Source organism: Stegodyphus dumicola, chromosome 1 (genome assembly GCF_044657685.1).
Source record: "Stegodyphus dumicola isolate Sdum_Otavi_A_Nest chromosome 1, ASM4465768v1".
Lineage (NCBI taxonomy): Eukaryota > Metazoa > Arthropoda > Arachnida > Araneae > Eresidae > Stegodyphus > Stegodyphus dumicola.
The window spans coordinates 164,753,255-164,779,203 of record NC_140768.1 but is presented as its reverse complement, the minus strand read 5'-3'; the positions used below and the strand labels follow the sequence as shown (position 1 = coordinate 164,779,203).

The 25,949-nt window shown below is 32.1% G+C and overlaps 1 protein-coding gene across 5 annotated transcripts in view; it reads right to left on the bottom strand.

The window, feature by feature from the left end:
• Window positions 1-693: 693 nt before the first annotated feature.
• LOC118201995 (uncharacterized) overlaps window positions 694-25,949 on the bottom strand; it is a 39,167-nt gene continuing 13,911 nt past the window's right edge. For 2 of the 5 annotated variants that reach the window (XM_035374150.2, XM_035374155.2), the window contains exons 2-5: window positions 9,326-9,534; window positions 8,202-8,345; window positions 3,791-5,239; window positions 694-2,385 (exon numbers count right to left, since the gene is read on the bottom strand). In XM_035374150.2, the coding sequence (XP_035230041.2) occupies window positions 2,255-2,385; window positions 3,791-5,239; window positions 8,202-8,345; window positions 9,326-9,518 (1,917 nt within the window). In that variant the 5' untranslated portion in view covers window positions 9,519-9,534 and the 3' untranslated portion in view covers window positions 694-2,254. The other 3 variants (XM_035374151.2, XM_035374154.2, XM_035374156.2) reach the window with 3 other exon arrangements.

The window sequence follows — 25,949 nt, the reverse complement described above, 5'->3', positions numbered from 1 at the left end:
TCTACATTTGACTTTTTCTGAGAGTTTAGTGCAGCATACCATTTTGCTTTTACAAGTTACTAGAGTTAAAATAAATCCGAGTTTTAAATTAGTAAAATTAACCTCTTGTTAAAAAATTTTGATTATTCGTGTATTTTGTTTATTGTGACACTAATTTGGACAGACTATATCTGATGATTTTTGTGTGTTTTATAATGAAAATTTCAAAAGTAAACGTTTTAAGCTTAAAAAATCTTTAAGTTTTAAGAAACGGGCTTCTATTGATAATACGTTCGTCTGCAAAGACCAAAGCGTTATCAAATATTACTATTTATTTTATCTGAAATTTTTTTCATTAATTTCTTTTCTCTTCTCTCTCTATATATAGTTTTACTTTCATTTTGCATGTATTGTGTCTTCCTACTGCAGAGTTAGGCGTTTTGGGTTTATATTATTTTCTATTTATTTTATCTCTTTCTTAAATATTTAATTAATTTTGCAGCATTTTGAACAAAATAATTAGTTACTAACAGTTATCAATTTGTGATTTGTTTGTAAATACATATATGGATTTGATTTTATTTTTAATTAGATTAAAAGTTTTTCTTTTATTTTTGCTCTTTAGCTTCTCAGCACGAATGTATGCAACAGTCAAGCTTTTATCAATCATAGATTCGATCAGTGACAGCGATGCGTAAAATCACTAAACAAATAGTATTTTTGAAAATAAATAATTTATTTGTTGTTTTACACAGTTCATTATCATTATTTACATCCTTTTTTTTTTTTACTGGAAACATTCAGGCATATTACCAAACACAAATTTTAAACAACAATCACTGATACACATTTCAACCAATAATTAGATAAATCAGCGATATTAAAATCCGTCATTTTGTATTCAATTATTACCACATTTTGTTTCATTGGTCTAATTAAATTTCACCCACATTTGGTTGAAATTTTAGCTTAAATTACGTAACATATGAAAGACAGTTCATTAAATTAGTTAATTTTCGTAGATCATGTATATCAATTACCTTTATTGTTAGTGGGAAATTCGAAATTACCATAAAAAGTTCCTTTAAGTAATTCATAAACATTATTTAATGTAAAATATTATCAGCGAGATCATACTAAATGGAATGAATTACGTTGAATTTTAGTAGGATTTAGCGTTACTATTTCGGTAATATTAAGTTTAATGTGGTGTGTTGTAGCTAGGTTATACGTATATAGATGTGTTATAGATAGTTTTAATACGTACAAGCTTTTATGTGATGTATTTTATGCAGCTGATAGCTTTAATACATAACAAAATACAATAAAACTTTTTTAATGCCACTACCCGCAATTTCAGACGATTTGACAGTTTGTGGACATGTTCTCTTAGGGAAATGATGTTTAATACTGATATTTATTTAAGTTCTGTTACGTTCTATTAAACTTCAGAAGTGATCGTCTACGGTAACTTATAGTAGCAAACACTAGCCTTGCGAAGATTCCTCTACAGCTTCCTTAAATACGGTTAGGATTTATATTTCTATATACAATTTTCTAAAAACGGAATTATTAAAAATTTCTTGTGCAATCACGAGCCACAGAATACTCAGTACGTAAGAAATAAATCATTATGCCATGCCACATAATGATTCGACATTATATCAATATCATAAGGGTATGATGTTATGTTACGTGACATAAGGTTATGACCCTAAAACAAGGATTGTGTAATCATTATGTCAAGGGGAAAAATGGCACAGTCACTGTTATTTATAATGATATCGTCAATTGTTCAGATCTCATATCATCTCATACGACATAAAGGAGTGATAAAAACTTCCATCAGTGCATCCACATACATTATACGACTTTCTTTGCAATTACACTGGCATCGATATGCTTCAGAGTTTAACTTCTTTATTTTATTCCATACCTTTAATAAAGGAAATATCACTTTAAATAAACTGAATGATCTGGATATTAGTCAGGCGTTTAATTTATCTTGATGTCTTGTTTTGAGCTAGGGCTAGAGCTGGTCTTCCATACTATCTTATTTAATATCCATATTTCATTCCATATTTCTCTTATTTTCAGGCAAAATACTTTAAACGCTCATTTCATTAATGATTATTAACTTATCCTCCTCACACTGAATGAAGCTGAAAATCTACAGAGATTATATCCTGTTGACTTTATTCGTATCCTTTTCTCTGGGAAACTGGTCTTACAATTCGTGTGATAGTTCAAAGGTTCCTCTTCTATTTCAGGTTACTTAATCGCGTGTAGATTTTCTACATTTAGCTATACAAGGAGCCAAGAGCCATGCTAAGCCGCAGATCACAGAAACGATTCCTATGCCGAAGAATATGTAGCTGTAAGATCCAACATCGTCCCGGAAGTAGCCTGAAATTAAAAGAACTCTTGAAAATAATGCATTAAAGGAAATAAGTATGGAAGAACATCATTTTTTTTTTAAACTGATGAAAAGGCAGCTGACAGGCTGAATGAACATAACAAAAGACAAATGCAAGAAAAAAAGTGTGCTCTAAAATTTTCTCTGAGAAAAGTACTTAAAATTAATTTCATAGTGAAAAGAATTTCATTGAAACGGACGATCAGAAAATTATAATTATGAATAAATGGAGTTTTAAATGAATGCATCTCATTCCACTAAGAGAAAGATTTGTCTAATCTTAAAAGAAATAATTATAATTTTGCAATATTTGTGGGAGGGAGGGAAGGACAACTAGAATTATTTTGAAATTAAATTTAATTACTAGATAACAATTTCATTTCTAAATGCAGTTCTTGAAATTTAAAATTTTAAAACTGTTTCATTTAAATTATAAAATAATTTCAACAATTATACATTCAGATATTAATTACACATTCAGATATTAATTATACATTCAGATTATATTAGGTAAAGGGAATTGATTAATGTAGAACACACTAAAAAGAGCATACATATATGTGATTACTCTGCTCTAATGGTTATTAATATGCTATACTAATAATACACACGCTGGGCAGTGAATTAGGAGCCCAAGATCAATATGTTATTGGACCACCTTTTGCATAGCTAACTGCCCTGTTTCAATTAGGCACTGAGTTTACATGCTTCTGGAGTGCATTTATGTCTAGAGAATACCATGGATTGATTATGCAGCTTTTTATACCTTGTAAATTAGATTGAAGAGGAGGGTGCAGTTGGATGCGTCTTTCCGACATATCCAACACATTTTCTATGGGTTTATGATCCAGGCTAGGCGGTGGCCAGGGAAGGTGTTGGAAGTCAGAATGATGTTCAGCGAATCAATTTTGAACATTTCCGGCACGATGTATAATTGTGTTACCATCCATGAAGTATCCGTCGCCATCAGGGTAAAAATGCAGCACAGCAGGGTGCACTTGATCTGCTAGTATATCTAGGTATCTCGTGGCAGTTTGTTTATCCTCAAGGAACATCACGGCACCACTTGCATGGCAGCAGAACATGCCCCATATCATGATACTTCCACCCTTGCACAGTGTGAGTAAGCAAGATGGCTTCATGGCTTCATGGAGGTTCTCGCCAAATTCGATGTATTCCATCGATGCAAAATATAGTAATGCAAAATATACCAATGTAAAATATATATTTTATAATTTCGAAGGAAAAGAAATAAAAATTTTGCAGAAGAGTAAGGTTTTTCTACCTTTTTTAATGAGCAATTATCTTAACCTGAGACGATATCTAAAACATTGTGAGTATAAAAGATAATTATCAGATTCTTAGTCTCAAGAATTTTAATTCATTCAAACTTACCAATTAATGGTGCCACTGCGAGACACAACGGTCCAGAAAGAAAGTTACTTGAAGGTATAGCCACTGTCTGTTTATCCTCTTCAATAAATTCAGCAACGATCAAAGGAAATATAAGAATTAAACCTGCTTCAGATAATCCGTAGAAAGCGACAAGAGATATCAGCATAGCAAATCCCGAGGAGAAGGCAACTGCAGTAGCTGCAATTCCTTGGCATATAAAACAGAAAGTTGCGAATCCGGTTTTTGTCATGTAGCCCTCATCAGTTATTCTACCAAGGAAAAGGCGACCAATAAGATCACCAATTGAAAGAGACATTAAAACATATTTTTCATTTGATGTACCAATTCCAACATCTCTTGCGAAGTCTACAATTACGGTAATCATACAAACAAAGGTAAAACAATATATTGCATTTGTGATTGCGATAAGAACAAAAATAGGATCAAATATAATACTGAAGGATTCTAATGCTGATTTCTGTTCGGATCCTTCTGAATCCGATAATATCGTTGGAGTGAAAGATGTAGATGTTTCATACAGAGACTTTTGTGGCGCTATATATTCACGTAGTCGTTCATCAAAATCATTCTGATAGCTAGAATTGTAATAAGCTTCATTATAACTGTTTGTTGGACGGAAATCGGAATTATTTTTGGGCGATGAAAAATCTGAGCCCATTGATAAAGACCTTAAAGTTCGAAAATAGCTATCCGATGAATTTTCTTTGACATTATGATTTGCGGAATAAAGCGAGATTTGTGAATTTTTATGAAATATTTCATATCTCTCAGAATCCAAATTTTGAGAGTCAGTACTGCTTACTTCACATTCTAGATTAGCTGGATCCATTTGCCTTCTTCCTTTGCTGTTTTTAATGATTTCATCAAATTTTAATGTTTCGGATGTACTCATATGAATGGAATAATCGGAAAGGAGAGTCTGAGTTGATAATAGCTTTATTCTTTCGTCATAAGTCATGACAGGATTTGAAATTTTATTTTGTTGGTCTGAAATATCATCTGTGGCAGATGATTGCTGCAGTTCTTTAATATTTACACCATGAAGTGATACATTCTTTTCTTGGACAGGTATTAAATTATCAGAGTTATTTTCTACCGTGTAGAGTTTGACCTTTTTACCAGCTATAATGCTCTGTTTTTCTTCTTCAACACTTTGTAATTGACTTTTAGATTTTGCAGTGGTAATTATACAATTTGGTTTCTTTAAAAGCAAGGCAGCCGGCACACAATTCAGAACGAATCCTGCTAGGAAAAGATATGTTCCTGACAAACCATACGTGTTGAGCAATATTTCGACAATTGGAGGTAAAATAAATGACCCCAAGCAAGCTCCAGAGAAAGAAATTCCTGATGCTGTAGCTCTGTTCTTGTCAAAATATTGATTAATGGCTACTGGCAAAAGAATATTCCCTAATCCAAATCCAAGACCTGCAAAAGAAATTGGAAATTAAAATTCTTAATAAATATCATACATAAATTGATAATGTGATAAGTAAAATGTTGAGCGTTTTTGAGTAAAATGTTTTAATAATAAAATAAAATGTTGAATGCCAAGAATGGAAACAAAAACTAGTAGTGGAAAATGAAAGTCAAACTCTTACAATATTTTTTATATCATGCAATATTTTACTACGCAAGAAAACAGCTGGAATAGTTATATTCTTTTAGTGATGTTCTGCAATATACACTATGATTCAATATGTATTGTAGAACAACACTAAAATGAATGCAAAAATCTTCAGATAAATATAAAATTCTTTATGTTTATGGATTTGTTACATTTCTTTTCATTTGTTTCGTAATAACAAGCACCAAAATAATTTATAAGGGGCATCAATTTCTTGTGCAGCGTAAGTTTTCCCACGAAATATTTTGTGCAAAAGAACATTGCCAGAATGCTGGATAGAAGGTAAATATATAATAAGCTTTTAAGTTTGTATCAAAGCACTGTTCATAATAAATTTTGCTATTATTGTATTAATAATATCATATTTATTAATCTTATGAGGTTTAGCAGTTTAACATCATGAATGAATCGTTCATTCAGATGATGCAGTTTAGGAGGAATATATCCAAAAATTCCCAAACTTTGTTCAGCAGTGTTTCAAATGAAAGGAAGAAGTAACTTATTGCTTAAAAAATATATTAGTATTTTTATTAATAAAAATATGTAAAAATGTGTTTTGTTAAATATTAGGCTTTTCTTTGGTCTAAATTACTGAAATAATCAACCACGTCAGACAATAATAAATATAAAAGAAAAGCATTGAAATTGGCATGAATTTCATTGCAGAAACGCCTAACGCATTTAAGGGGACCCATACACCTTAAACCCCTCATGATCTTTGAATATGTGACTGTTGCAAGAATTGGGATATTTTATTTAATTTAAAAGCAATTACTTCCAACTTTTTACAGCTGACTACATAATATAGCTGCTTTGGAAACTAGTAACCAGAAAGTTTGTGCTGCCACACATATTTTTGTAATTTAATCCTCTTTGTGACAAAATATTTCGCCATGTTTCCACCTTGCCCGCATGATATTTTAAAAATGGCTAATGGAACATACTTGAAATTTGATGGAATTCTTTATATGGGCACTATTTTCTAACTGAACCAACAATCTGATGAATGTTTTAATATTGAAAAATTTCATGGACGAAAACATTAAAAATTTTTTTAATAAAATACATTTTATAAACTCAACTCAAAATAAAATAAAAATTTAACATGAAATTTTTAGTATTTTAGGATCACAGTAGTTTCCAAATGTTATAAAAGCTATATATTAAATATGGAATTAAATTATGAAACAGAATGTTTTAAACTGTGCGCGTAAGTTGGAAACATCACGAAAAATGTTGTCACAAAGCGGATTAAATTATAAAAATATTTGTGGTAACACAAACTTTCTGATTACTATTTCAGAAAGCAGCTATATTATGTAGTCAGCTGTAAAAAGTTGGTAGTAATTGCTTTTAAAATAAATAAGTTGTCCCAATTCTTGCAACAGTCACCTATTCGAACATTTTATGGGTTTTAAGGTGTATGAGTCCCCTTTAACCGAAAAAATAGCCTTATGAACGATCGGTTTCGAAATGCAAGGGTTTGGAACACACACACATACCTTTCCCCAAAAGAATTAAAAATTGCATAATTTTACATAGGAAAACATATTTCTTAATTATTTTAATACAAGTAAAATATTCAATATACTACATGTTACATGATTTGTTTTAATTTCTTACTACTTTGCTTTATAAAAAATTATAAGTGTCTAAACATACATTTTGATAAAAGTAAAAATTTTAGATTATCAGTAATTTAAAGAGTTAGTTAAAAAAAAAGAAGATCTGCGAAGGACTCTTTTATGGAAACAGATGTTACATAGTCAAAGGAAATCATGATGTTCAAGAAGGGATTATGATATTCAAGAGAAATTACTCCCAAGAGTTAAAACAAGTTATATCTGTATGCTTGTAGCACACAGTTTATCATTAAATATTTCCCGAAAAATGAAAGAATTCAATATTATGACAATTATTAATCGAATGTACATGCATTGCTTAATTTTGCCCTTTTCTTTTGTCCACGGCGTTAAAAAATTTCTCTGATTACAGTGTAAGAATTATGTTTATTTATCTAACAATTAAACTTTGAGTTAAAGTCCTTTCCTATCGCTTCTTAATTTCAACTTCCGGCCAGAAAGTATTTTTAGAATCACGTGTGAATGCAAATTTAAGGAGTAGTATTTAACCGCGAAGTTCTACTGTTTTAGTTAGAGAGAACCAGTGATTCTGCCTAGCACGTGTCCCCCTTTTTTAGGCGACTCTCTCTTAAGTTATAACTATGCTCGGCCGTACTTTAGGCCCTTGATAGCTTCGCAGTAATTAGCGTCAAGGGTCCAACTCTGTTAGAAGTTTGATAGCTTCGGCTATATCTTTTTAGTTAATATTAGTTTAGTTTAGTTGAGCTCGAGTGTCGGCTTTATTGTACAACTCCAAACGGAGTTCTGTTACACCTTATTGGAATAATAAAAGGGTTATTTCACCTTTCTTACTTGTTGTTTTCTATCCCACGAACTCAAGCGATTATTCGCTTACTAGTTCTTAAGATTCTTCACATTCAACTGTAACTTAGAAGTACACAGTACAGAATCTTGCAAGAGAAAATTACTTTAAATATTACTCATCTTTTTGAACATAGAAAACCAGCAAAGCTTTATTTTTAGGTAATTAAACTTTCCTATTTTATGGAAAATAATAGCAATATCAGTAATAATAATAAGAAGAAGAAGAAGAAAAATTCTCTTCTAAGTACTACAACAGTAAACGTGAACATAAAATTACCACTGTGCAATTATAGAAGAGTAAAAGTATCTGATTTACCGAATAGGGTTCCCCAAAGTACTGTAACAATAGGTATACTTTCAGCGAAATAGCAAGCAGCAATTCCTATTGCTCCAAGTAAGCATCCACTTGTAGTCACTAATCTAACGCCAAATTTGTGTCCAAGGTATCCCACTAACGGACCTGAGGATTGAAACATTTATTAACCTATTTATTTATATGAATTTGAGAAAAATTCATACCTAGGTATCCCAGTAGAATCAGATAATTCAAACACTGAAAATTCGAAATGTTCAATAAGTCAAACTGCATTCTTCCAATAAAGAAAAATGATTAAAAACTAATGTCTAATTCCCCCCCCCCTAATTTCAAATTTCTTTAACTCGAAATATATTCGATGAACTGCTTCGAAGATTTAGGTATTCAAGAACAATCCATCCATTAACAAGGAGTGTTCGCTAAAGTGGAACATCCGTTACGGTCGTTCGAGAGGGAGAGGTTTTTTTTGAATGGCGATGACATTTATTGTTATTATTATTATTTTACATTTCTTTCTTTATAAAGGGAAATTAGATGAGCCTAAACCACAGAGGTAAAGCGTCCAACAGCTTTTACAGAAATGGTATAAAATAGCTTGCATTGCTGCGGAATGATAATCTGCGTATTTAGTCCTCTCCATTAACTTCTATTTTGCTATTGTGAATTTACGAAACATTAAGTAATCTAAAGAAAACTCTAACTTGATGAGAATCATGATCCATATTTTTGCTTTAGAATAAAGAAAAACCAAGTTTTCTGACTTTATACAATTTCAATTCCTGCAGCTTACTAAGCTCTGTACTTGAATCTTTCTGCTTAATATTACTCTGCTTTTTAAATTATATTTACACGTACATTAACATGGAATACCAGGCTTTTTTAAGCGCAGTTTAATCAACTGTCTCGCTAACTCGAATTTCCGACTGCTCAGAATTAGCTTCTGCTGTCTTCTTACAGTGCATGCTGAAGTTCGATGGTAAATTAAATAACTTTTAAATTAAACAGATACCACGAATTATACGGAATCAATTCTATGAAACCGAAGGAAAAAGAACACGAATTTCTTTTTAAAAATGGTTAAAACCTAGCATTTCAAATATATAGTCAAGTAACTGTATACTAACCTGATGTGTTTCTCATAAAATTGGCGAAAGTATATGGGAAAGATGCTTCTTCTCGTCCGACACCGAAACGGGGCACAGAAGCTACAAAAAGTACCCCCGATAATCGGGCCATCCCATACATCATCATGTTGATGAAACAGCACGCCACAGCTATAATCCAACTGTTGAGGCTATCGGGACCCGTGCGTTTCATTTTGTCAGTTCTTTAACTGCAAAATAAAAATATATTAAAGTGTATATTATTTGAAGTTGGCAACTATAGCCCAAATTTCTGTGTAATGTGAGAAAAACAGTTATGGAAATTTTACTTTTTATTACTCTATACTAGTATATTTATTTTTCTCTTCTCCTGTTTTCGAAAACAAAGCTACATAAAATTATTGGGTGTACAAATAAGTTTTGAGGGATTTAACATAAGATGGTGTTACTAGTAACCAATCCTATCGGATAATCTTGTAACTATATTCCTGTTAAAGCGTCAGCATTTATGTCTAAAAATCAGTCTGTTTCATTTCGCTGAAGTGTAAGCAACGAAATTTCTTTGTGCTCAACCCATGTCAACCTTTTGTACCAACAAAACAAAATTTGCGGAAGCTCTTCATTTTTATTTTAATTTGAAGAAAGGTGCAGCTGATGGACATCGATTGCTATGTGAATCATATAGGGAACATGCTTCATAAATAAAAAAACATGTGACCAGTAAAGTTTGGAGACGCTGAGTTGGAGGGGTTGTTGTACCAAGATTCATGCCAAACTCTAGAGAAGGTCGCCAAAACCTTGTGAGTGATCCAACAAGCGATTTCAAAGCGTCTCAAGACCATGAGTATGATGCGGAAACAAGGAAATTGGATTCCGCATGAACTCAAGCCAAGAGAAGTAGGACGCCGTTTTTTCAAGTGCGAGCAACAAAGCAAAATTGGAAAGGGTTTTGCATGGAATCGTGATGGAGTATGAAAAATGGATCTACTATGACAATCCAAAAAGCAGAAAATCGTGGAGTAAGCCCGGCCATACATCAACTTCAACGGCCAAACCGCATATTCATGACAAGAAGCTAATGCTGTGCATCTGGTGGGACAAGCTCAGAGAACGTTACAAACTCACTGGGGAACGTTACAAACAACTTTCCAATTTCTCTGAATAAAACTTCAAAGTTACCAAAGGAAAAAAAAAAAAAACACGCTTAAAACTTATTTGTACACCCAATATTAACTTCAAGTGGCTAGTAGATCGTGCTTGCATTCTTCATCCACACGTCTATTAGTTTGGAATCACAACGAGTTAGTTAGTATTTATTAGTTTGAAAGCAATTAGCAACCCTGGTAATTGTACCTTTTGGATTAACATGGAGATTCTACTTCGTGTGACCCACTAAAGATGTGCAATGTATAACGAAAATATGCCGAAAGCTTGATACATAATTTAGTATTTAGTAATGATCACAATATAATCTGTATAACTATTGAGCCTGATACAGTTATATTTTCTTTTTAAACTAAAAGGTATTTATTAGAAAATAGAAATGGATATAGCAGTTTTTTTATTAAAAACATACTCTAAATACCTTTTCTATTAGGCGTAAAAGAATGTGTAACTATAGTGGTATATCACGGGTATGGCATAAATCATGTGTCAAAAAGTTTTGTCTTTGCGGCAATATCTATTGCAAAATAAGAGTTCCGCACTGAGCACATCCAAACTGGATCAGCTTGCTGTTCCTCAGTGCTGAATGATTTCAACTAGCTGAAGTGTTTCCTTGAATGTAAGCGGCTCGAAAACAACAGTGGTGGACTGGGTAAGAGTGATTCAGGAGAAACGTGAACGAAAAAGTGATTATTTCAGCCTTGGTCCAATTATATTGTAGTCACAGAGGACAAATGTGTAAAGGTAACTGAGATGTTTTATGTGGGTATTGAGACGAAAGCTGCTGTCCGTCAATGGTTCGGAAGGCAACCATTAAAACATGGATGGACAGGATTTGTAGATTGGCCCCGCAATGAGACAAATGTCTGATTGCTTATTGTGACTTCTCCTGAAGAAGAAATACTATGTCAAACCCCCTAAGGATGCCTGCATATAGTGCATAAAATGTAGTTAAATGCAATTATAACTTTCTAAAATTTTGCTCGCAAAATGAGTTTAGTACATCAAGCCATGTACATTTCGGTTGTGAGACACATTAACAGCTTTGAAGGATATATTTAAAATGTTCATTTGAACGTCTTGTTCTATTTTCACTTTTTTGTATATTACGGAGGGCAAAATTCATCATATATGCGCATGATAGATTAACATGTTAAATTATGCGCAATAATATAGTAAAGAAAATAATTCTCATTCCATATAAATCGATATAACTACTAACTAACTATATATTGGGAACTAGTAACCAGAAAGTTTGTTTTGCCAAAAATATTTTTGTAATTCAATCCGCTTTGTGACAAAAATTTTCGTCATGTTTCCACCTTGCGCGCATGATATTTTAAAAATGGCTAATGGTACATACTTGAAATTTGATGGAATTCTTTATACGGACACCATTTTCTAACTGCACCCAAAATCTGATGAATATTTTAATATTAAAAAAATTATGCAGGAAAACATTACAGATTGTTTTTAATAAAATACATTTTATAAACTCAACTCCAAATAAAATAAAAATTTAACAAGACATTCTGAGAATTTAAAAAAATATTTGTGGAAATACAAACTTTCTAATTACTATTTCAGAAAGCAGCTATATTACGTAATTACCTGTAAAAAGTTGGAAGTAATTGCTTTTAAAATAAATAAGTTATCCAAATTCTTGCAACAATCCCATACTCGAAGATCTTCTGGGCTGTAAGGTGTATGAGTCTCCTTAAGAGAGAATGTTTATAAATAGAGCGTTAAAGGGTTTAGAGAAAGTGTTAACAGAATAAAACGCAGTTGCTACTGTACCTGATGTAAAGAATGGCCGCAGTGCTACTTTTTTAAGCCCGGAGATAGTGGAGATTCATTCTTGCAAACAACACCTTTATGAACTCTGAGCTCAGCATATAAGATAACGATTTCACATTTTCAGATATTTATGCCCTTTTCTGCAGATTTTTACGATGCGTTCATCATGAAGGTAAAATACAAACAAATTTAATAGGTAGGGGGTAATTTTTTTACTACTGAATGACATAAACAGTTTTATTGTCCATAAATTGTAGAATTAGATACTGAGTACCTTATGCGGTATTCAGCTCAGTCAAAATGAAAGGTATTATTTAATAGCGCCTGATATATACTATATATCCTCTCAAAAGTTTTTGTGCAGACATAAAAGTATTACATAAGAGTCAAAAATGAACAAAGAGCTTAGACACCTCAGAACAAATTTAACTTACGCGGGATTTAGTCTCTTGTTCAAAACAAATAACCTAAATTTCCGTCTTGGTTATAATTTTCTTAAAATAGATAAATACATAATAATAAAAAAAATCCGAAAGGTTTCAGGTTTTGATGCTCGTCCAAAAGCGTTTGTGAGTGTTTTTTACGCTCTTACTTGTAATCTACCAGTAGGTTGTTGTGCACATCCTGCTAACTCATTAATTTTTGTCTTTTTAGCTTTATTATTAAGGATCATTTTCTTCGCACTGAAGATATATACAATTCATCAGCAAAATTACAAAAAATTAAACAGCAGCATGTGTTTAGAATTCCGATGAAGTGTGTTGGCATACATTTTTCTATTTTTTTCAGTCTTTTGTTATTTTATCATATCAATGCACAGTTTTCTTAGTAAGATGAATTGCAGAAGTTTTTTTACTTTTTATTATTAACGTTTTGTGTGTTAAATAAATAGCATGTTCTTCGCACTTACGCCACATAAAACTCAGTTGAATAGCAAAATCCCAAAATATTTAAAAAGAGCATACCTTTAGAATTTTTGATATATAGTCTCGCGCGCTGGAGATAACAATGTTTTAATCCGTACAGTACGGTGATTATATAGTGTTGCCACTGCTCGCATTCAAATCATTATATGTGTTAAAAGTTCATTAAAAGTTTATAAAATATGAAATATAAAATTCGATATTCAAAATTCGGGCTTCCAGGTACCCATGATCGTGTGGAAGGCTAAGTTGTTCAAACTTTGATAGCCCTAGGTAACGCCATCTTCTAACAGTCAGAGAAACATACGTACATTTATACAGATTCTGCATTATTTAATTTCTTTAAAAGTAGTTTCGCGGCACTAATTTGAAAAAATATTCAGACATTTAAAGTGACTCTCAGCCAAAACCGCTTCAAGACTAATAGCCCATTTGGGCTAACGCCCTTTGGATTAATAAATAAAATAACGTTCAAGATAAAAATTTTTAAAATTTTCATATAAATGAATATGTATAAGGAAATAGAAGTGAATATGACCATTAAAAGACTTTTAGCATATTTATTTATATTTATTGGAAAGCATTCAGCTTTTGTAAGTTATTTTAATAAGTTTGTCGCTGACTTTTTAACTTAATGGGCATAATCTCGAGGGTGAGGTAAGTTAAATACTTACTTCAGATAAAAAAAATGAAGGGAAATGTAGAATGTACCTATTAACGTGAATGTGTTAAAACTATTCAGCGAGATAATCCTTAGATTTGCCTCAAATATTAAAATCTAGCGACACTGGTCTGCTTACGGTTACGGCATTACCGATTAACCACGTGGTCTATATAAGAAAAAGTTAATTTCATTTATTGCAGAACGGGTGAAAAATTACTATTACAAAACACCAGAATAAAGCAAAATTTACACGGGAAATACAAAAAGGGGAAGAAAATGAGTGAAGTAACAGCAGTGATATCAGATGGTGTCTCAATAACTGTTGCGTGCGTACGGGTTCCTAATAGACTGAATGCAGAAGTCCGATAAAAAATTAATGAAATTTATTCTTATCACAAGAAATATAACAAAACGCTGAATTTTTCTTCAAAGATATTCTTACAATATCGCTATATCACGCAATATAATCAGCAGCTATAATTTAAACTACTAAAACATTAAATAGAATGCAATCCAAAGCGCAGAGAAAGCTAATCCGATCTCAGTGCAAATTCGCTACATTCAACAACAAGTAAGTAAACAACTGAACTGAGATCTCGAAGTGGGGTATTCCACTGTGGGCCTGGAAGTTTGACTGATACCTAAGCTGAGTCCAAGACGAACAGTTGAAAGTTCCAAGTTCCTCTTTTGCCGTGATTATTAAGCAAAACGCATGATTTGTTCCGGCTAGTAACAAACAAATAATAATTCAAATAGGTGTTGAAAGTGTAGGAGAAATGACCATGGTCACGTGAGAAGGTAGTGACATCGGATTGGCTGGGTCCTTTTCTATTAAAATTAGATGAAAGACTCAAAAATTCCATGAATAATTAAATAAAATAATTAATCTTGAGTGGAGGTAATTTTCATCTGTCATGTCATGCAACAGCAGAGCAGCTTAGCTTTGCAAGTTTAAAATAAACACAAAAATTAAGTAGAAAAATCCTGGTTGTCTGTAAGGAGGAATGCAGCATAAGGTCGCAGATTACGATCTTCATTCATAATTTCATAATGGAATAAGTTAAAATGCATCATGTGGCTGAAGTCCAGTGCATTTTGGAAGAATTTCGTGTTGGTTTTGTGCAGATACTTGGATAGTGCTTCGATATTTAGATCGTCATGAAGACTTATTTTTGACAAACATGTTAGCATTAGTCATAATTCTAAGGAATTTGCTTTGCACAGCTGTAGTTTATTTGTATCATTTTTTGAAGCCGTTGTCCAAGCAGGAGAAGGGTATGACATGATTCTTACAATGGACAGATAAATCAAGTGTTTTTTGGCAAGATGTAAGTTTGAATATTTGCTGATGAGCGGCTAGAGACATTCCATAACTTTAGTAGCTTTACTTGTGATGTGCTGGATATGATGAGTCAGTTTGTCGGATAGTCAGTTTGTTATTTAAAATGACACCCAGATAGCTCCAGATAGATAGATAAATGACCAGATAGGTTGCTTCAAGATGGGGACGGGTTCGTCTAAAAGTGTAAGATTTTTCTTAATAGGAATATTTTTCTTTTTCTTTCTAATAATAAGGAGTTGAGACTTAGAAGTATTAACGAGAACATTCCAGTTGGCACACCTGGTTTCAATAGGAAGAATATGTTCTTGTAACTTTCGGATGGCAAAATTAATACTAGCAGATATCATAGCTAGCGAAGTGTCATCAACATAACAGGCAAGCATATTATTATTAATGCAACTGAGTTTGCGAAAGTCAGTTACATTAAATAAGTACAAAATTGGTCCAGTTACCAAACCATGGAGCAATCCTGCCTGTATTACTCTAAAATTGGGGAGATCTTTACCAACAGAGACCCAAAAGGTGCGTTGAGTAATAAAAGAGAGAAGCACCAAGGTGTGTTCTCTATCGAAGTTGAGCAGAATCAATTTGGAGAGTAAACCTTCATGCTAGTCGCGGTCAAAACCTTTGGACCCGTTTATCGTGAGAATAGCAACATTTAAATTAACATGAAGTGCAGCACCTCAGAATTCAGTAATCATGAGTAACTGTTTCGTAGTGGAAAGTCCTTCTCTAAAATCGAATTGCTCGGGAGGTGAAAGTAAGGCTTGATTCTATTTAAAATAACACGTTCAAAGATTTTTCCAAAGTCCATGAAGTAAACTAATTGGACGATAGCCGCCTGTTTGCGTGTGTTTCTTTCCAGGTTTCGGGATGAGTATGATTTTTTCAGATTTCCATGGCGTGGGAAAATGCGAAGTCATGAGAATTTTATATTTTTAATGAGTGACCAGAAGGGACCATTTTTAGTATCAGATTTGTGAGCATGTCGTACCATAAACTGTCCTTATGTGCTTTGATGTCATTTTTGATGTCCTTATTTAGTCTGTCAATAACACATTTAACAGGGCCCATCAACAGCCGAGTGGTAAAGCCGCTGAACACTTCCCTTAGAAAGTCCTCCGCGAAGGCATTCCTCCCCTTAGACAGATAGCCCTCGAGGCTTTGCCATAATCACATACACAGACATTTAACAGCCGGATTCCAGGTGAGGTGATGGGCAGAATTTCGAAGAGGATGAGGTGAGTAAAGTACTTACTTCAGATAAAAATGAGAGGAAATACAGAACGTAACTATAAACGTGAATATGATAAAAATATTCAGCGAGATAATTCTTAGATTTGCCTCAAATACTAAAATCTATAAAAAGAAAATCGGCATATCTTTAGAATTTCCGATACGCAGTTTCGTGCGCTGGAAACACAAGTGTTTTTTACTTACAGTATTTTCACTGCTCGATTTGAAATCGTTGAGTTTGTAAATCAAAAACTTGTTAAAGTTTTACAAAATATGAAATAGATAATAAAACAAATTCGAAATTTAAAATTTGGGCTTCTAGGTGTTCATATTCGGGTGGAGGACTACGTTATTCAAAATTTGAGGGCTCTATGTGCCGCTGTTTTTCACAATGCAAAAAACATGCATACATTCATGCAAATTATTCATTATTAAATTTATTTAAATACTCTAGCCGCTACGCAGCCAGCATTCCTTTGGCTTCTAAATGTACTGGGAAAATGCCTAAAGGGAACACCAAACGTTAAATTTAAAAACTGCGCAGAATTTTACTCTGCGCAGGGTAACGTTATCCCCCCCGAAAAAAAATATAAAAAAATGTATTACATATAAAAAATACAATGAAATAAGCAATATCCCTTAATACAAATATTAATTATCGTAATAAATAAATTAACTAATTTTCCGTTGCCTTCTCTCGACAAACGTGACAAACGTCCAGTATCCAAGCGAAATATTAAATCTGAAAACTGCACAGAATTATCCCCCTCATTTTTCCGAGTGGCAACAGTGCTGATATCACGAACAATGGCAACAGTGATAAATCAGCAACAGTGGCTGCGTGAATGTGTTTCTGATATCATGAGAGCGAATTATTGATTTGATGCGATTTCATCAAAAAAAAAAAAATCTGATTCAAATTTTGAAAAAATCACTTCGAGATGCACTGGATCTTGTCTAGCCATCAAATTTTGAATAACGTAGTCCTCCACTCGAATATGGAAGCCAAAATTTGAAATTTGTTTTATTATCTATTTCATATTTTATAAAACGAATTTTTGATTAACAGTCTCAATGAATTCAGAGTGAACAATGGCAATACTGTATGAGGAAAAAAATGATCTCCAGCGCGTTAGACTGTGTATCTGAAATTCTTTAAATTATTTTGTGATATTGCTGTTGAATTGAATTTTATGGTTTAAGTGCAAAGAACATAATATTCAATAAATAAAACTAACACACAAAACTTTAAAAAAAGTTCCTTAGGGCGTTATATAATATCTCAAAGCTTTTAGATTTTTAAAATTTGTATAATATTATTCACAGTGTGTCATTGAACTAACTGCAAAAATATTTGAATTCTTTTAGCCAATATGATCTTAATAAATATTTCGCAAAATTGATTTTTGTTCTTCAATGTTTTGAAGAATGTTTGACAAAATACATGTAAGACTTTCATCAGCAATGTCAAAATTAAATTTATCATCAAAGAATGAGCGTAACCAGTGGCGTCTCGTAATAAGCACTGTGAAACTGCAGCAGCCCTATTTTCACTTATTATTATTTTTAATATTTAATATAGTGTGCCCTTTAACTTTAATTCTTTCTTTATACTTTTACAATTCATAATCCTTAAACTTAATGTCGGTAGCCATCTCCCAATTTGTGAAAAAGGTACTAAAGTCTTCGTTTGAAACTGCGTGCTTCACAGTTTAAGCGACGTGGTGTTTGGCTGTTCTGCGCATGCGCAGACAGAAAGCAGCACGCGAGCCGGGCTGAGAGAAAAGCACTGTCGCTCTTGCAGTGCCGCAATTCTGGTTGTGCCGCAATGTTGTTGGAAACGTGATTTCTTTTTACTCTGCGCGTGTGGTATTCCTCCACTTCATCATACGGACTAAAAACAGAGTTCATGAAAATTTGCAACCTTTAAAATATTGCCTTACTGAAATTCAATCAACATCAAATGCAGAACAACAACAACAAATGAAACAACTGTTCCTACTGCAAAAACAACAGGAATTTTAAAATATCTAAATGATGATAATTTCAAGTTTTGGTTAGAGCTTTTTTATCAGATGCCTCATGTTGAAACAATATACAACTAAATGCAATCCAAAGAAATTAGTGTGTTTAAAGTTAAAGAATATATAACAAATATCAAAACTGCCATTTTAGAATTAAGAAATTCAAAGTACTGTGAGAATTTTTCAAAAACACTGATGGCAGAAGCTAAGGAAATATGTGACTTTATACTATGTATTGATATAATCCACAGATATTCTTCCACTCAACACTTAGCAGCTGCTAAATTGTTAAACAATAAATGCTTCGCTAGTTTTAGGAATGAACATTCTACAGAAGAAATAGTACTGACCACTCAAGCATATCCAATGATTGACAAAGAAAAGATTGAAAATGAACTAAAAGTATTCTATCGTAGGTCTGATATCCATGAATACTGCAAATTAATTGAGCTACTGAAATTTATCTTCGAAAATAATCTAGATGATGTTCTTAATAAAATTACGAAACTGATAAAAATTTAAATTCTCTTGAGAGTTCCCATGACTACATCAGAGGCAGAACGCTGCTTTTCAACATTGTAAAGAATGAAATCTTTTCTAAGAAGCGCTAGGAATTCGGAAAGACTAAATGCGCTTGCTTTGCTTTCAATATGGAAAAATTTCCTCAGTTGTCATCCGGAGGAGAAAATTATTGATCTTTTCGCGTAAATTAAAACAAGAAGAATGGTTTTTATTTTTAAATGAATAGACAAAGATTGAACTTTAACAATTTTGGTTAAAGTAATTAAGAAATGTTTAATTTTTTTCTTGTAAGATTTTATGAAGTTTCAAAATAAATTTTCTTTTTATACATGTTTGTTTCCTTTTAGACAATTTTAAAACAAAGGTTAATTCTTTTGGAACAGCACCCCCACTAATTTTAGCTACGAGTCGTCACTGAGCGTAACGAATGTTATCATAAAAGAGAATTTAGTATTTTCCTTTCATTCATTTTATAATTCGTTTAGGGAAAACGCTGTTTGAAGAAGCAATTAAGTAAAATAAAAAGATTAAAGATGATAAAAGATAACATAAAAGATTAAAATAGTGGCTTTAGCGGAAACTTCTTTAAGAAACTTGAAGAGCACTTTCCCTGTTGAAGAGTGTTAGACTTGGGAATGAGATAAAGATTTTGCTTCTTTATAAAATCGGCGCTTTTCATCTGAATCATAGCATAATATTTGAAGAAGATATATTATCGTTCCTATTGACGTTCCAGATACCTAAAATTCAAGCATCCTTTTTGTTGTAAAGAAATAAAAACGAGCATTACACATAATGAAATGAACGAGATTAGAAATGTAAAAACAATATTACTCTAATTTTAAAGGCAAATTAAGCATTTTAGAGTGAAGAGCTTTCATACTATATAGCTTCGTTATAAAATGCTTCTTTATTAAAGAGGAATAAAATTTAATTATACGTATAAACTACCTGTTTAAAATACCTACATTTTGTCAGTCTTAAATATTTACAATAATTATAATATACTTATTATATAACAGCAGGATTTCCTAAAGCTATCCGTTAAAAGAATTTAATTTACAAAAAAAAAAAAAAAAAAAAAAAATCTGAAATGTTTCAGATTTTAAATTACGTCCAAAGGGGCGTTTTTTTAACGTTTTGAGTGTTACCTTTATTTATTAAATATTAAAGTTCTTTGCACTTAAACCATAAAATTCAGTTCAAGAGCAATATCGCAAAATAATGTTAAATTAAGCATATCTTTAGAATTTCCGATATACACAGTCTCGCGAGCTGGAGATAAAAGTATTTTTTTTCTACATAACGTTGCCATTTCTCGCTTTTAAAGCATTGAGTTTGTAAATCAAAAATTCGTTAAAGTTTTACAAAATATAAAATCTATAATAAAACAAATTCCAAATTTGGGATTTCAGATGCCCATATTCGCAGTAGGATTTCGTCATTCAAAATTCGATGGCTCTATGTACCATTGTTTTATCACAATGCGAGAAATAGACAATCATTTATGCAGATTTTTCATTATTTAATTTCTTCAAATATAATGCAGGACTCTAACATTTTGTGGCAACAGTTTGAAAAGTGAACCGACGTTTATGAGTCCGACGCAAAATCGCAAAACGAAAACAATAGTCCTTCAAGGACAAAGCCTCTTTGGACTAAAAAAAAAAAAAAAAAAAAATTATGCAAATTGGCAGCGATATAAGGTTAAATTTCTACATACAAATACGTCATACAATAAATGCTTCAAAATAAAATAAATAAATACTTCAAAATAAATAAATAAATACTTCAAAAGTCATACAAATACGATTCATATGGTTTGCAATGAATGTAAAGTACTTTTCTGACTACGATTAACATTTTAAGTTATCAGGTTGATTAAAATATTTAGTCTATGTGAAAAATGAAAGTTAAATAGCATGTGACATACGATTTATCATAACCGAAGTTTGGTAAATTGGGTCCAATAACCTTGTTAACATTTAAAAATAATAAAAAAAATCTGATGTGTACATCACATAATTTCCTTGTACCGAATAATAAATTATACGCATTTTTTCCTGAATTTCATTTAAATTCATTGAATTCTACTTCATCGATAGCGCATAAACCACAATAGAATAAATGCATCTTTAAAGTTCACTATATTTATTTACCATGGCGACACTCTGGAGCTAGATTCCCTTAACAGCGTTACATCGCATTCATTTTATAACTCAGAATGCACAAAAATTATGTCATCTGAAGAATTATCTAATCGTTGCCACATGTTCTATTCAAATACTATAATAAATCTAAAACAATGTATAAAAGAAATTAAACAAATAAAAGAGCAACAGTTGTTCATAGACGGTTCAGTGCCGCTTACCTAATGCGCATGCGCTACTCGTAAACATTCTCTTCTGTCCGAGTCAGATTGGCGACAATATTTGCTGCTAATACGAAACACTTATTTCCTGGAATTTCGTTAGAGATATATTTCTCGTTCAATTAATTCAGTTCACACTTCGTGGAAAGGCCAAAATACATAAAAACTCAAAATATCTTTCATGAAAAATTGAAAGCTATAGAAAAGCCTAAAGCACTAAATAGAGTTAAAAAGAATTTTAAAAAAAATTTTACAATTAAAATTAGAGTTTCCGCGTAAAAGCAAGGAATACGCAAGTTCAAAAACAAGTAAAACAAGTTTGTACGTACGCATATACATACGTACGCACGTACAAATGCCACGAAAAAATCTCTTCTGAATCCATTTTAAATCAGTTTTATAATTCGTTTAGGGAAAAAGAGTCCTTTATTCTGTCCTTACATATAGATATCACGCAAAAACATCGTTAAATTACATTCGATAGCTGTCAAAATGGATATCTTCGTTGAAATACGATAACTGGAATTTTTGGTGATTGCAATACTACTTCCTTTACTTCGTACAAGGAAGTAAAAATAGCAACTCCTTATAAAGAGTTGTTTGTTGTAAATGATTTGCAGAAAAGTTACTTTATATGACTTTATATGACTGGATTTTTTTGCCTTAATGGAGGCGCTATGCATTATCTCATAATATATGCAAGTGAGGTGAAGAATAATGGGGCTTGTATTTTGATTTACTTTTACTCGTTATTATGCTGTAATTAAAAATCGCTTTACTTTTAAAATTATCTATTCTTTCCCGAAAGCTAAAAATTCGAGAACGAAGATTCGAGGGAAGTAGAAGTTTAGAAATCATCCTCACATAAGCATACTTGTGATGTTTAAGTCTCATACTACTGCTAATTATAATTACAATGAGTGACGTAAGCAGTATAATGAAGCAGAGAAGCAAGCAATTAGTATACAAATGCTCTGGCACTTTCAACGCTCGTTTTCAAATCCTTGAGTTTGTTAATCAAAAATTCGTTAAAGTTTTTCAAACAAGAGATCGATAATAAAATAAATTCCAAATTTGAAATTTGGAATTCCAGATGCCCATATTCGCAGTATGATTACGACATTCAAAACTGGATGGCTCTAGGTATCATTGTTTTATCACAATGCGAGAAACATACTGTTTATGCAGATTCTTCATTCTTTAAATTATTCAACTATAATACAGGGCGATAATATTCGGTGGGAACAGTTTGAAATGTGAAACGGACATTCAGAGTGATTCGACGCAAAATTGCAAACGAAAACACTATTTCCTCAGGGAAAAAGCCCCTATGTACTAATAATTTATAGTAATCATTTTAATCATCAAGGCAGGTACGAGTTAGGATTACTTCTGCTCTTTGTCTGCTGACCATGGAATGAATCATTCATCCCATGATGAGTAGGCTCTTAGTCTTAGAGCTCTTTGTGGGTGGTCGCCTTGTTGCAGAAATGCTTTCAAAACTATACATCTGACTGGATCTCTAAAGTAAAGTATACGGTAATCCGTCTTGCTCGCCTAAGATGCATAACTGTCATTCACAAATATGCCACATACAGATATGTGGAAGGTAAAAAAACCGAATGACAAATTAAAAACTCCAGATTTCTAATAACTCCTGATTTAAGAAAAATAAATTTTGCTTTTGCTAAATTATAATGACAAACAGAAACAAGTCACGCAATCGCATGAGTCCCATGCTGCTTCGTACTGACCAATATCACAGAATGGGAAGGAAGCTTCATGAAGCTATAAACTCAGTTTAAATTTATCAGCTGATTGCAATTCAAAAGTCTGTTGGAGATAACGTGGTATGTGGTTTGCTGGTATGAAATATGTGCACTGATATTGCTATGGTTGCATAAAATTTATCTAGATATTGTAGAAGATTAAGTGTATTTAGAAGGATGTAAGTACTTCGCACATGACAATAGTCCATCCTACTCAATCTCCCTCCCCGCCACCACAATCAAAAAAGCCAGAAATCGTTCCAAAAGCGCCACAGCAACTTCCAGTATCTTTGTTAGTCGCCTTAGAGTCTGGATTTGACCTACAGAGAACGTAAAGGAAACACTTAGAAAACCTAACTCGATATAGCATTCTGCTTACATCCAGTGTGAGCAAGTTGACAGCTGATCTTCTAACAGCTTTTTATTCTTTGATCGTAGATCCATTTATACAACTTGTAGCGTAAATGACGAAAAATATGCGTATTGTGATTCAGTTTAATGGATACCTAACCAAATACTCATAAAAGGTTTCTAAGCTAGTGGCCGGTGTATATTACAAAAGCATTTTTGAATGTTTGCTAATTTAAATTGAATTTAATAGTTATTAAATGTACCACACACATAAAACAGGTGCTTCTTAAAAGTAGATGAATTACATTCAAAGAAAGTAACCTTTATTCGTATATAATGAAAATCTTGTTTCAGTTTTTTTTTCTTTTGTAGTGTTACGGTTTTTGTATTTATTTAGCTATGTTTAGTAGTATTAATTAAAATTGTTTTATATCCCCGTGCAATGCAGCACGAGACTTATTTGAAGAGAAAGCTAGCTATGTCTGAAAAGTTAAAATACAGGAGCACGCGCATTTAATAAATAGATATCTCGTAATTTTACTCTTTTCCTTTAATAAAACTCAAGAAATTACGAGAAGCTTCTCGTGACAGATGAAAAAGCTTATAAAAGCTGGAGGAAAACACCTCAATTCAGTTGTGGTTTGGACAACTGTTGTTGTTTACTGTAGCGAATTCGCGGTGAAATCGGTTTCGCTTTCTCTCTTTTGAATTAAGTTCTGCTGAACGTTTTAGCAGTTTGAAAGATAACTACTGTGAGATATTGCTATACTGTGCGAACATCTCTAAGGAAATTTAAGCATTTTGTTTTTATTTGTTGTGTTAAGAATAAATTTTATTCACTTTTCATCGATTTTGTGCATTCAGTTTATTAAGAGCCCGTACGCACGTTACAGTATTTTGCTCTTTTCTTTCTTGCTTTTATTATTATATTTATTTCAAAAATCCTTTATTCTTTTTATTTTTATTGACAGGAAAAAAAAAAAAAAAAAGATGTGAAATGCCAAAACATTTACGGTTATGGTTAAATTTTACCGTTCTTTCGGTTTCTTGGTTTTGCGCATCCATCGACGAAATAATAAGAGGAAAACGAATAAACCTTTGCGCATAGGAAGTAAATATTACGTATCAGAAATTGGGTCGACAAATGAAGTAAAATGGGTATTGATATTGAGAAATGTCGCTTAAATAACATCAACGCCTCTTTTATTCGTTGGCTAAGCCTTATTTGTTTCTGCAAGCGTGAGTGAAAGTAACTCTACGGTAGAATATGCGTTTTACTGGCGGAAAGGGAAGTTACCGGTGCGGAAATGAAATGGTTCCTACGGAAACAGTCCATCGGTGAGCTAACGAAACGTATGCTAAAAATAGCTTATTGTCATCTTGCGTTTCAGGAAATATTTCTTTCCGAGATCTTGTAAGAACGTGGCGTTAATATTTTTCTTCCTTTAAGATGAGGATGGATTTAATATAAGGCTTTTAAAAAAAACAAATACCTAGATTTATTGATTAATTAGCATACTAGGAATAGGAAAATCAGCAAAAACTAATTTTAAATTGTGTAGCAAATTAGAAGCATTTTTTGTAATTCAAAGCTTAAGATTAGTAGCGACAATTAATAAACATAGGAATAATAATAACAGTAAAAGGTGCATTAATTACTATAGTTGAAACTTTATATAAATGATTATTCTATATTTCTGTGAATTTTGAAATCGATAACTCAAAATTCATGCAAATTTTTTGTAATTCAAAGCTTAAGATTAGTAGCGACAATTAATAAACATCGGAATAATAATAATAGTAAAAGGTGCATTAATTACTATAGTTGAAACTTTATATAAATGATTATTCTATATTTCTGTGAATTTTGAAATCGATAACTCAAAATTCATGCAAATGACTGTTTTATATAGAGGTAAAAGTCGTTGACAGAAATGATTATGTTATAGCAAATCACGCAGTCTTTGCAAGGATTACGGAATTATAAATAAAATTTAAATTTTTAGATACTGCGACTTTATGTTTTTTGATTTCAAGCTTTCTGCTAGAATGCAGCGGAAATTTCGAAAGATAATATAATCTTGCATCTGTATGGAGCCTTTGTAAATTATTCGCAAAGCTTAAAATTCTTATATTCTGAAGGCTTCCAGATTATTTTTAAAAGGCATCGAACATTGGGATTGTACGCATGAAATCGAAAATCTGAGGTCTAAAAAGTGTTTACCGGCTTCGTTTCCTTTTAATATATGCATATAATAACATTATTTCTTTAAACAAAGCGAAGAACTGTTAGATAACTGTCTCTTGAGAGTTCTTTATAAACAAAATCTATTTTTGTGTATAATTGCCACAGAGTGAAAATGCCAGTTAGTAAAATATTCGCAATGATTTGATTATTGAAAAACTAAATTGTGTTTTATATTTATATGCGAAACTCACGGGGCTTTCGAGAATCAATTAGCATAGGTTCTCGTGCCTACTG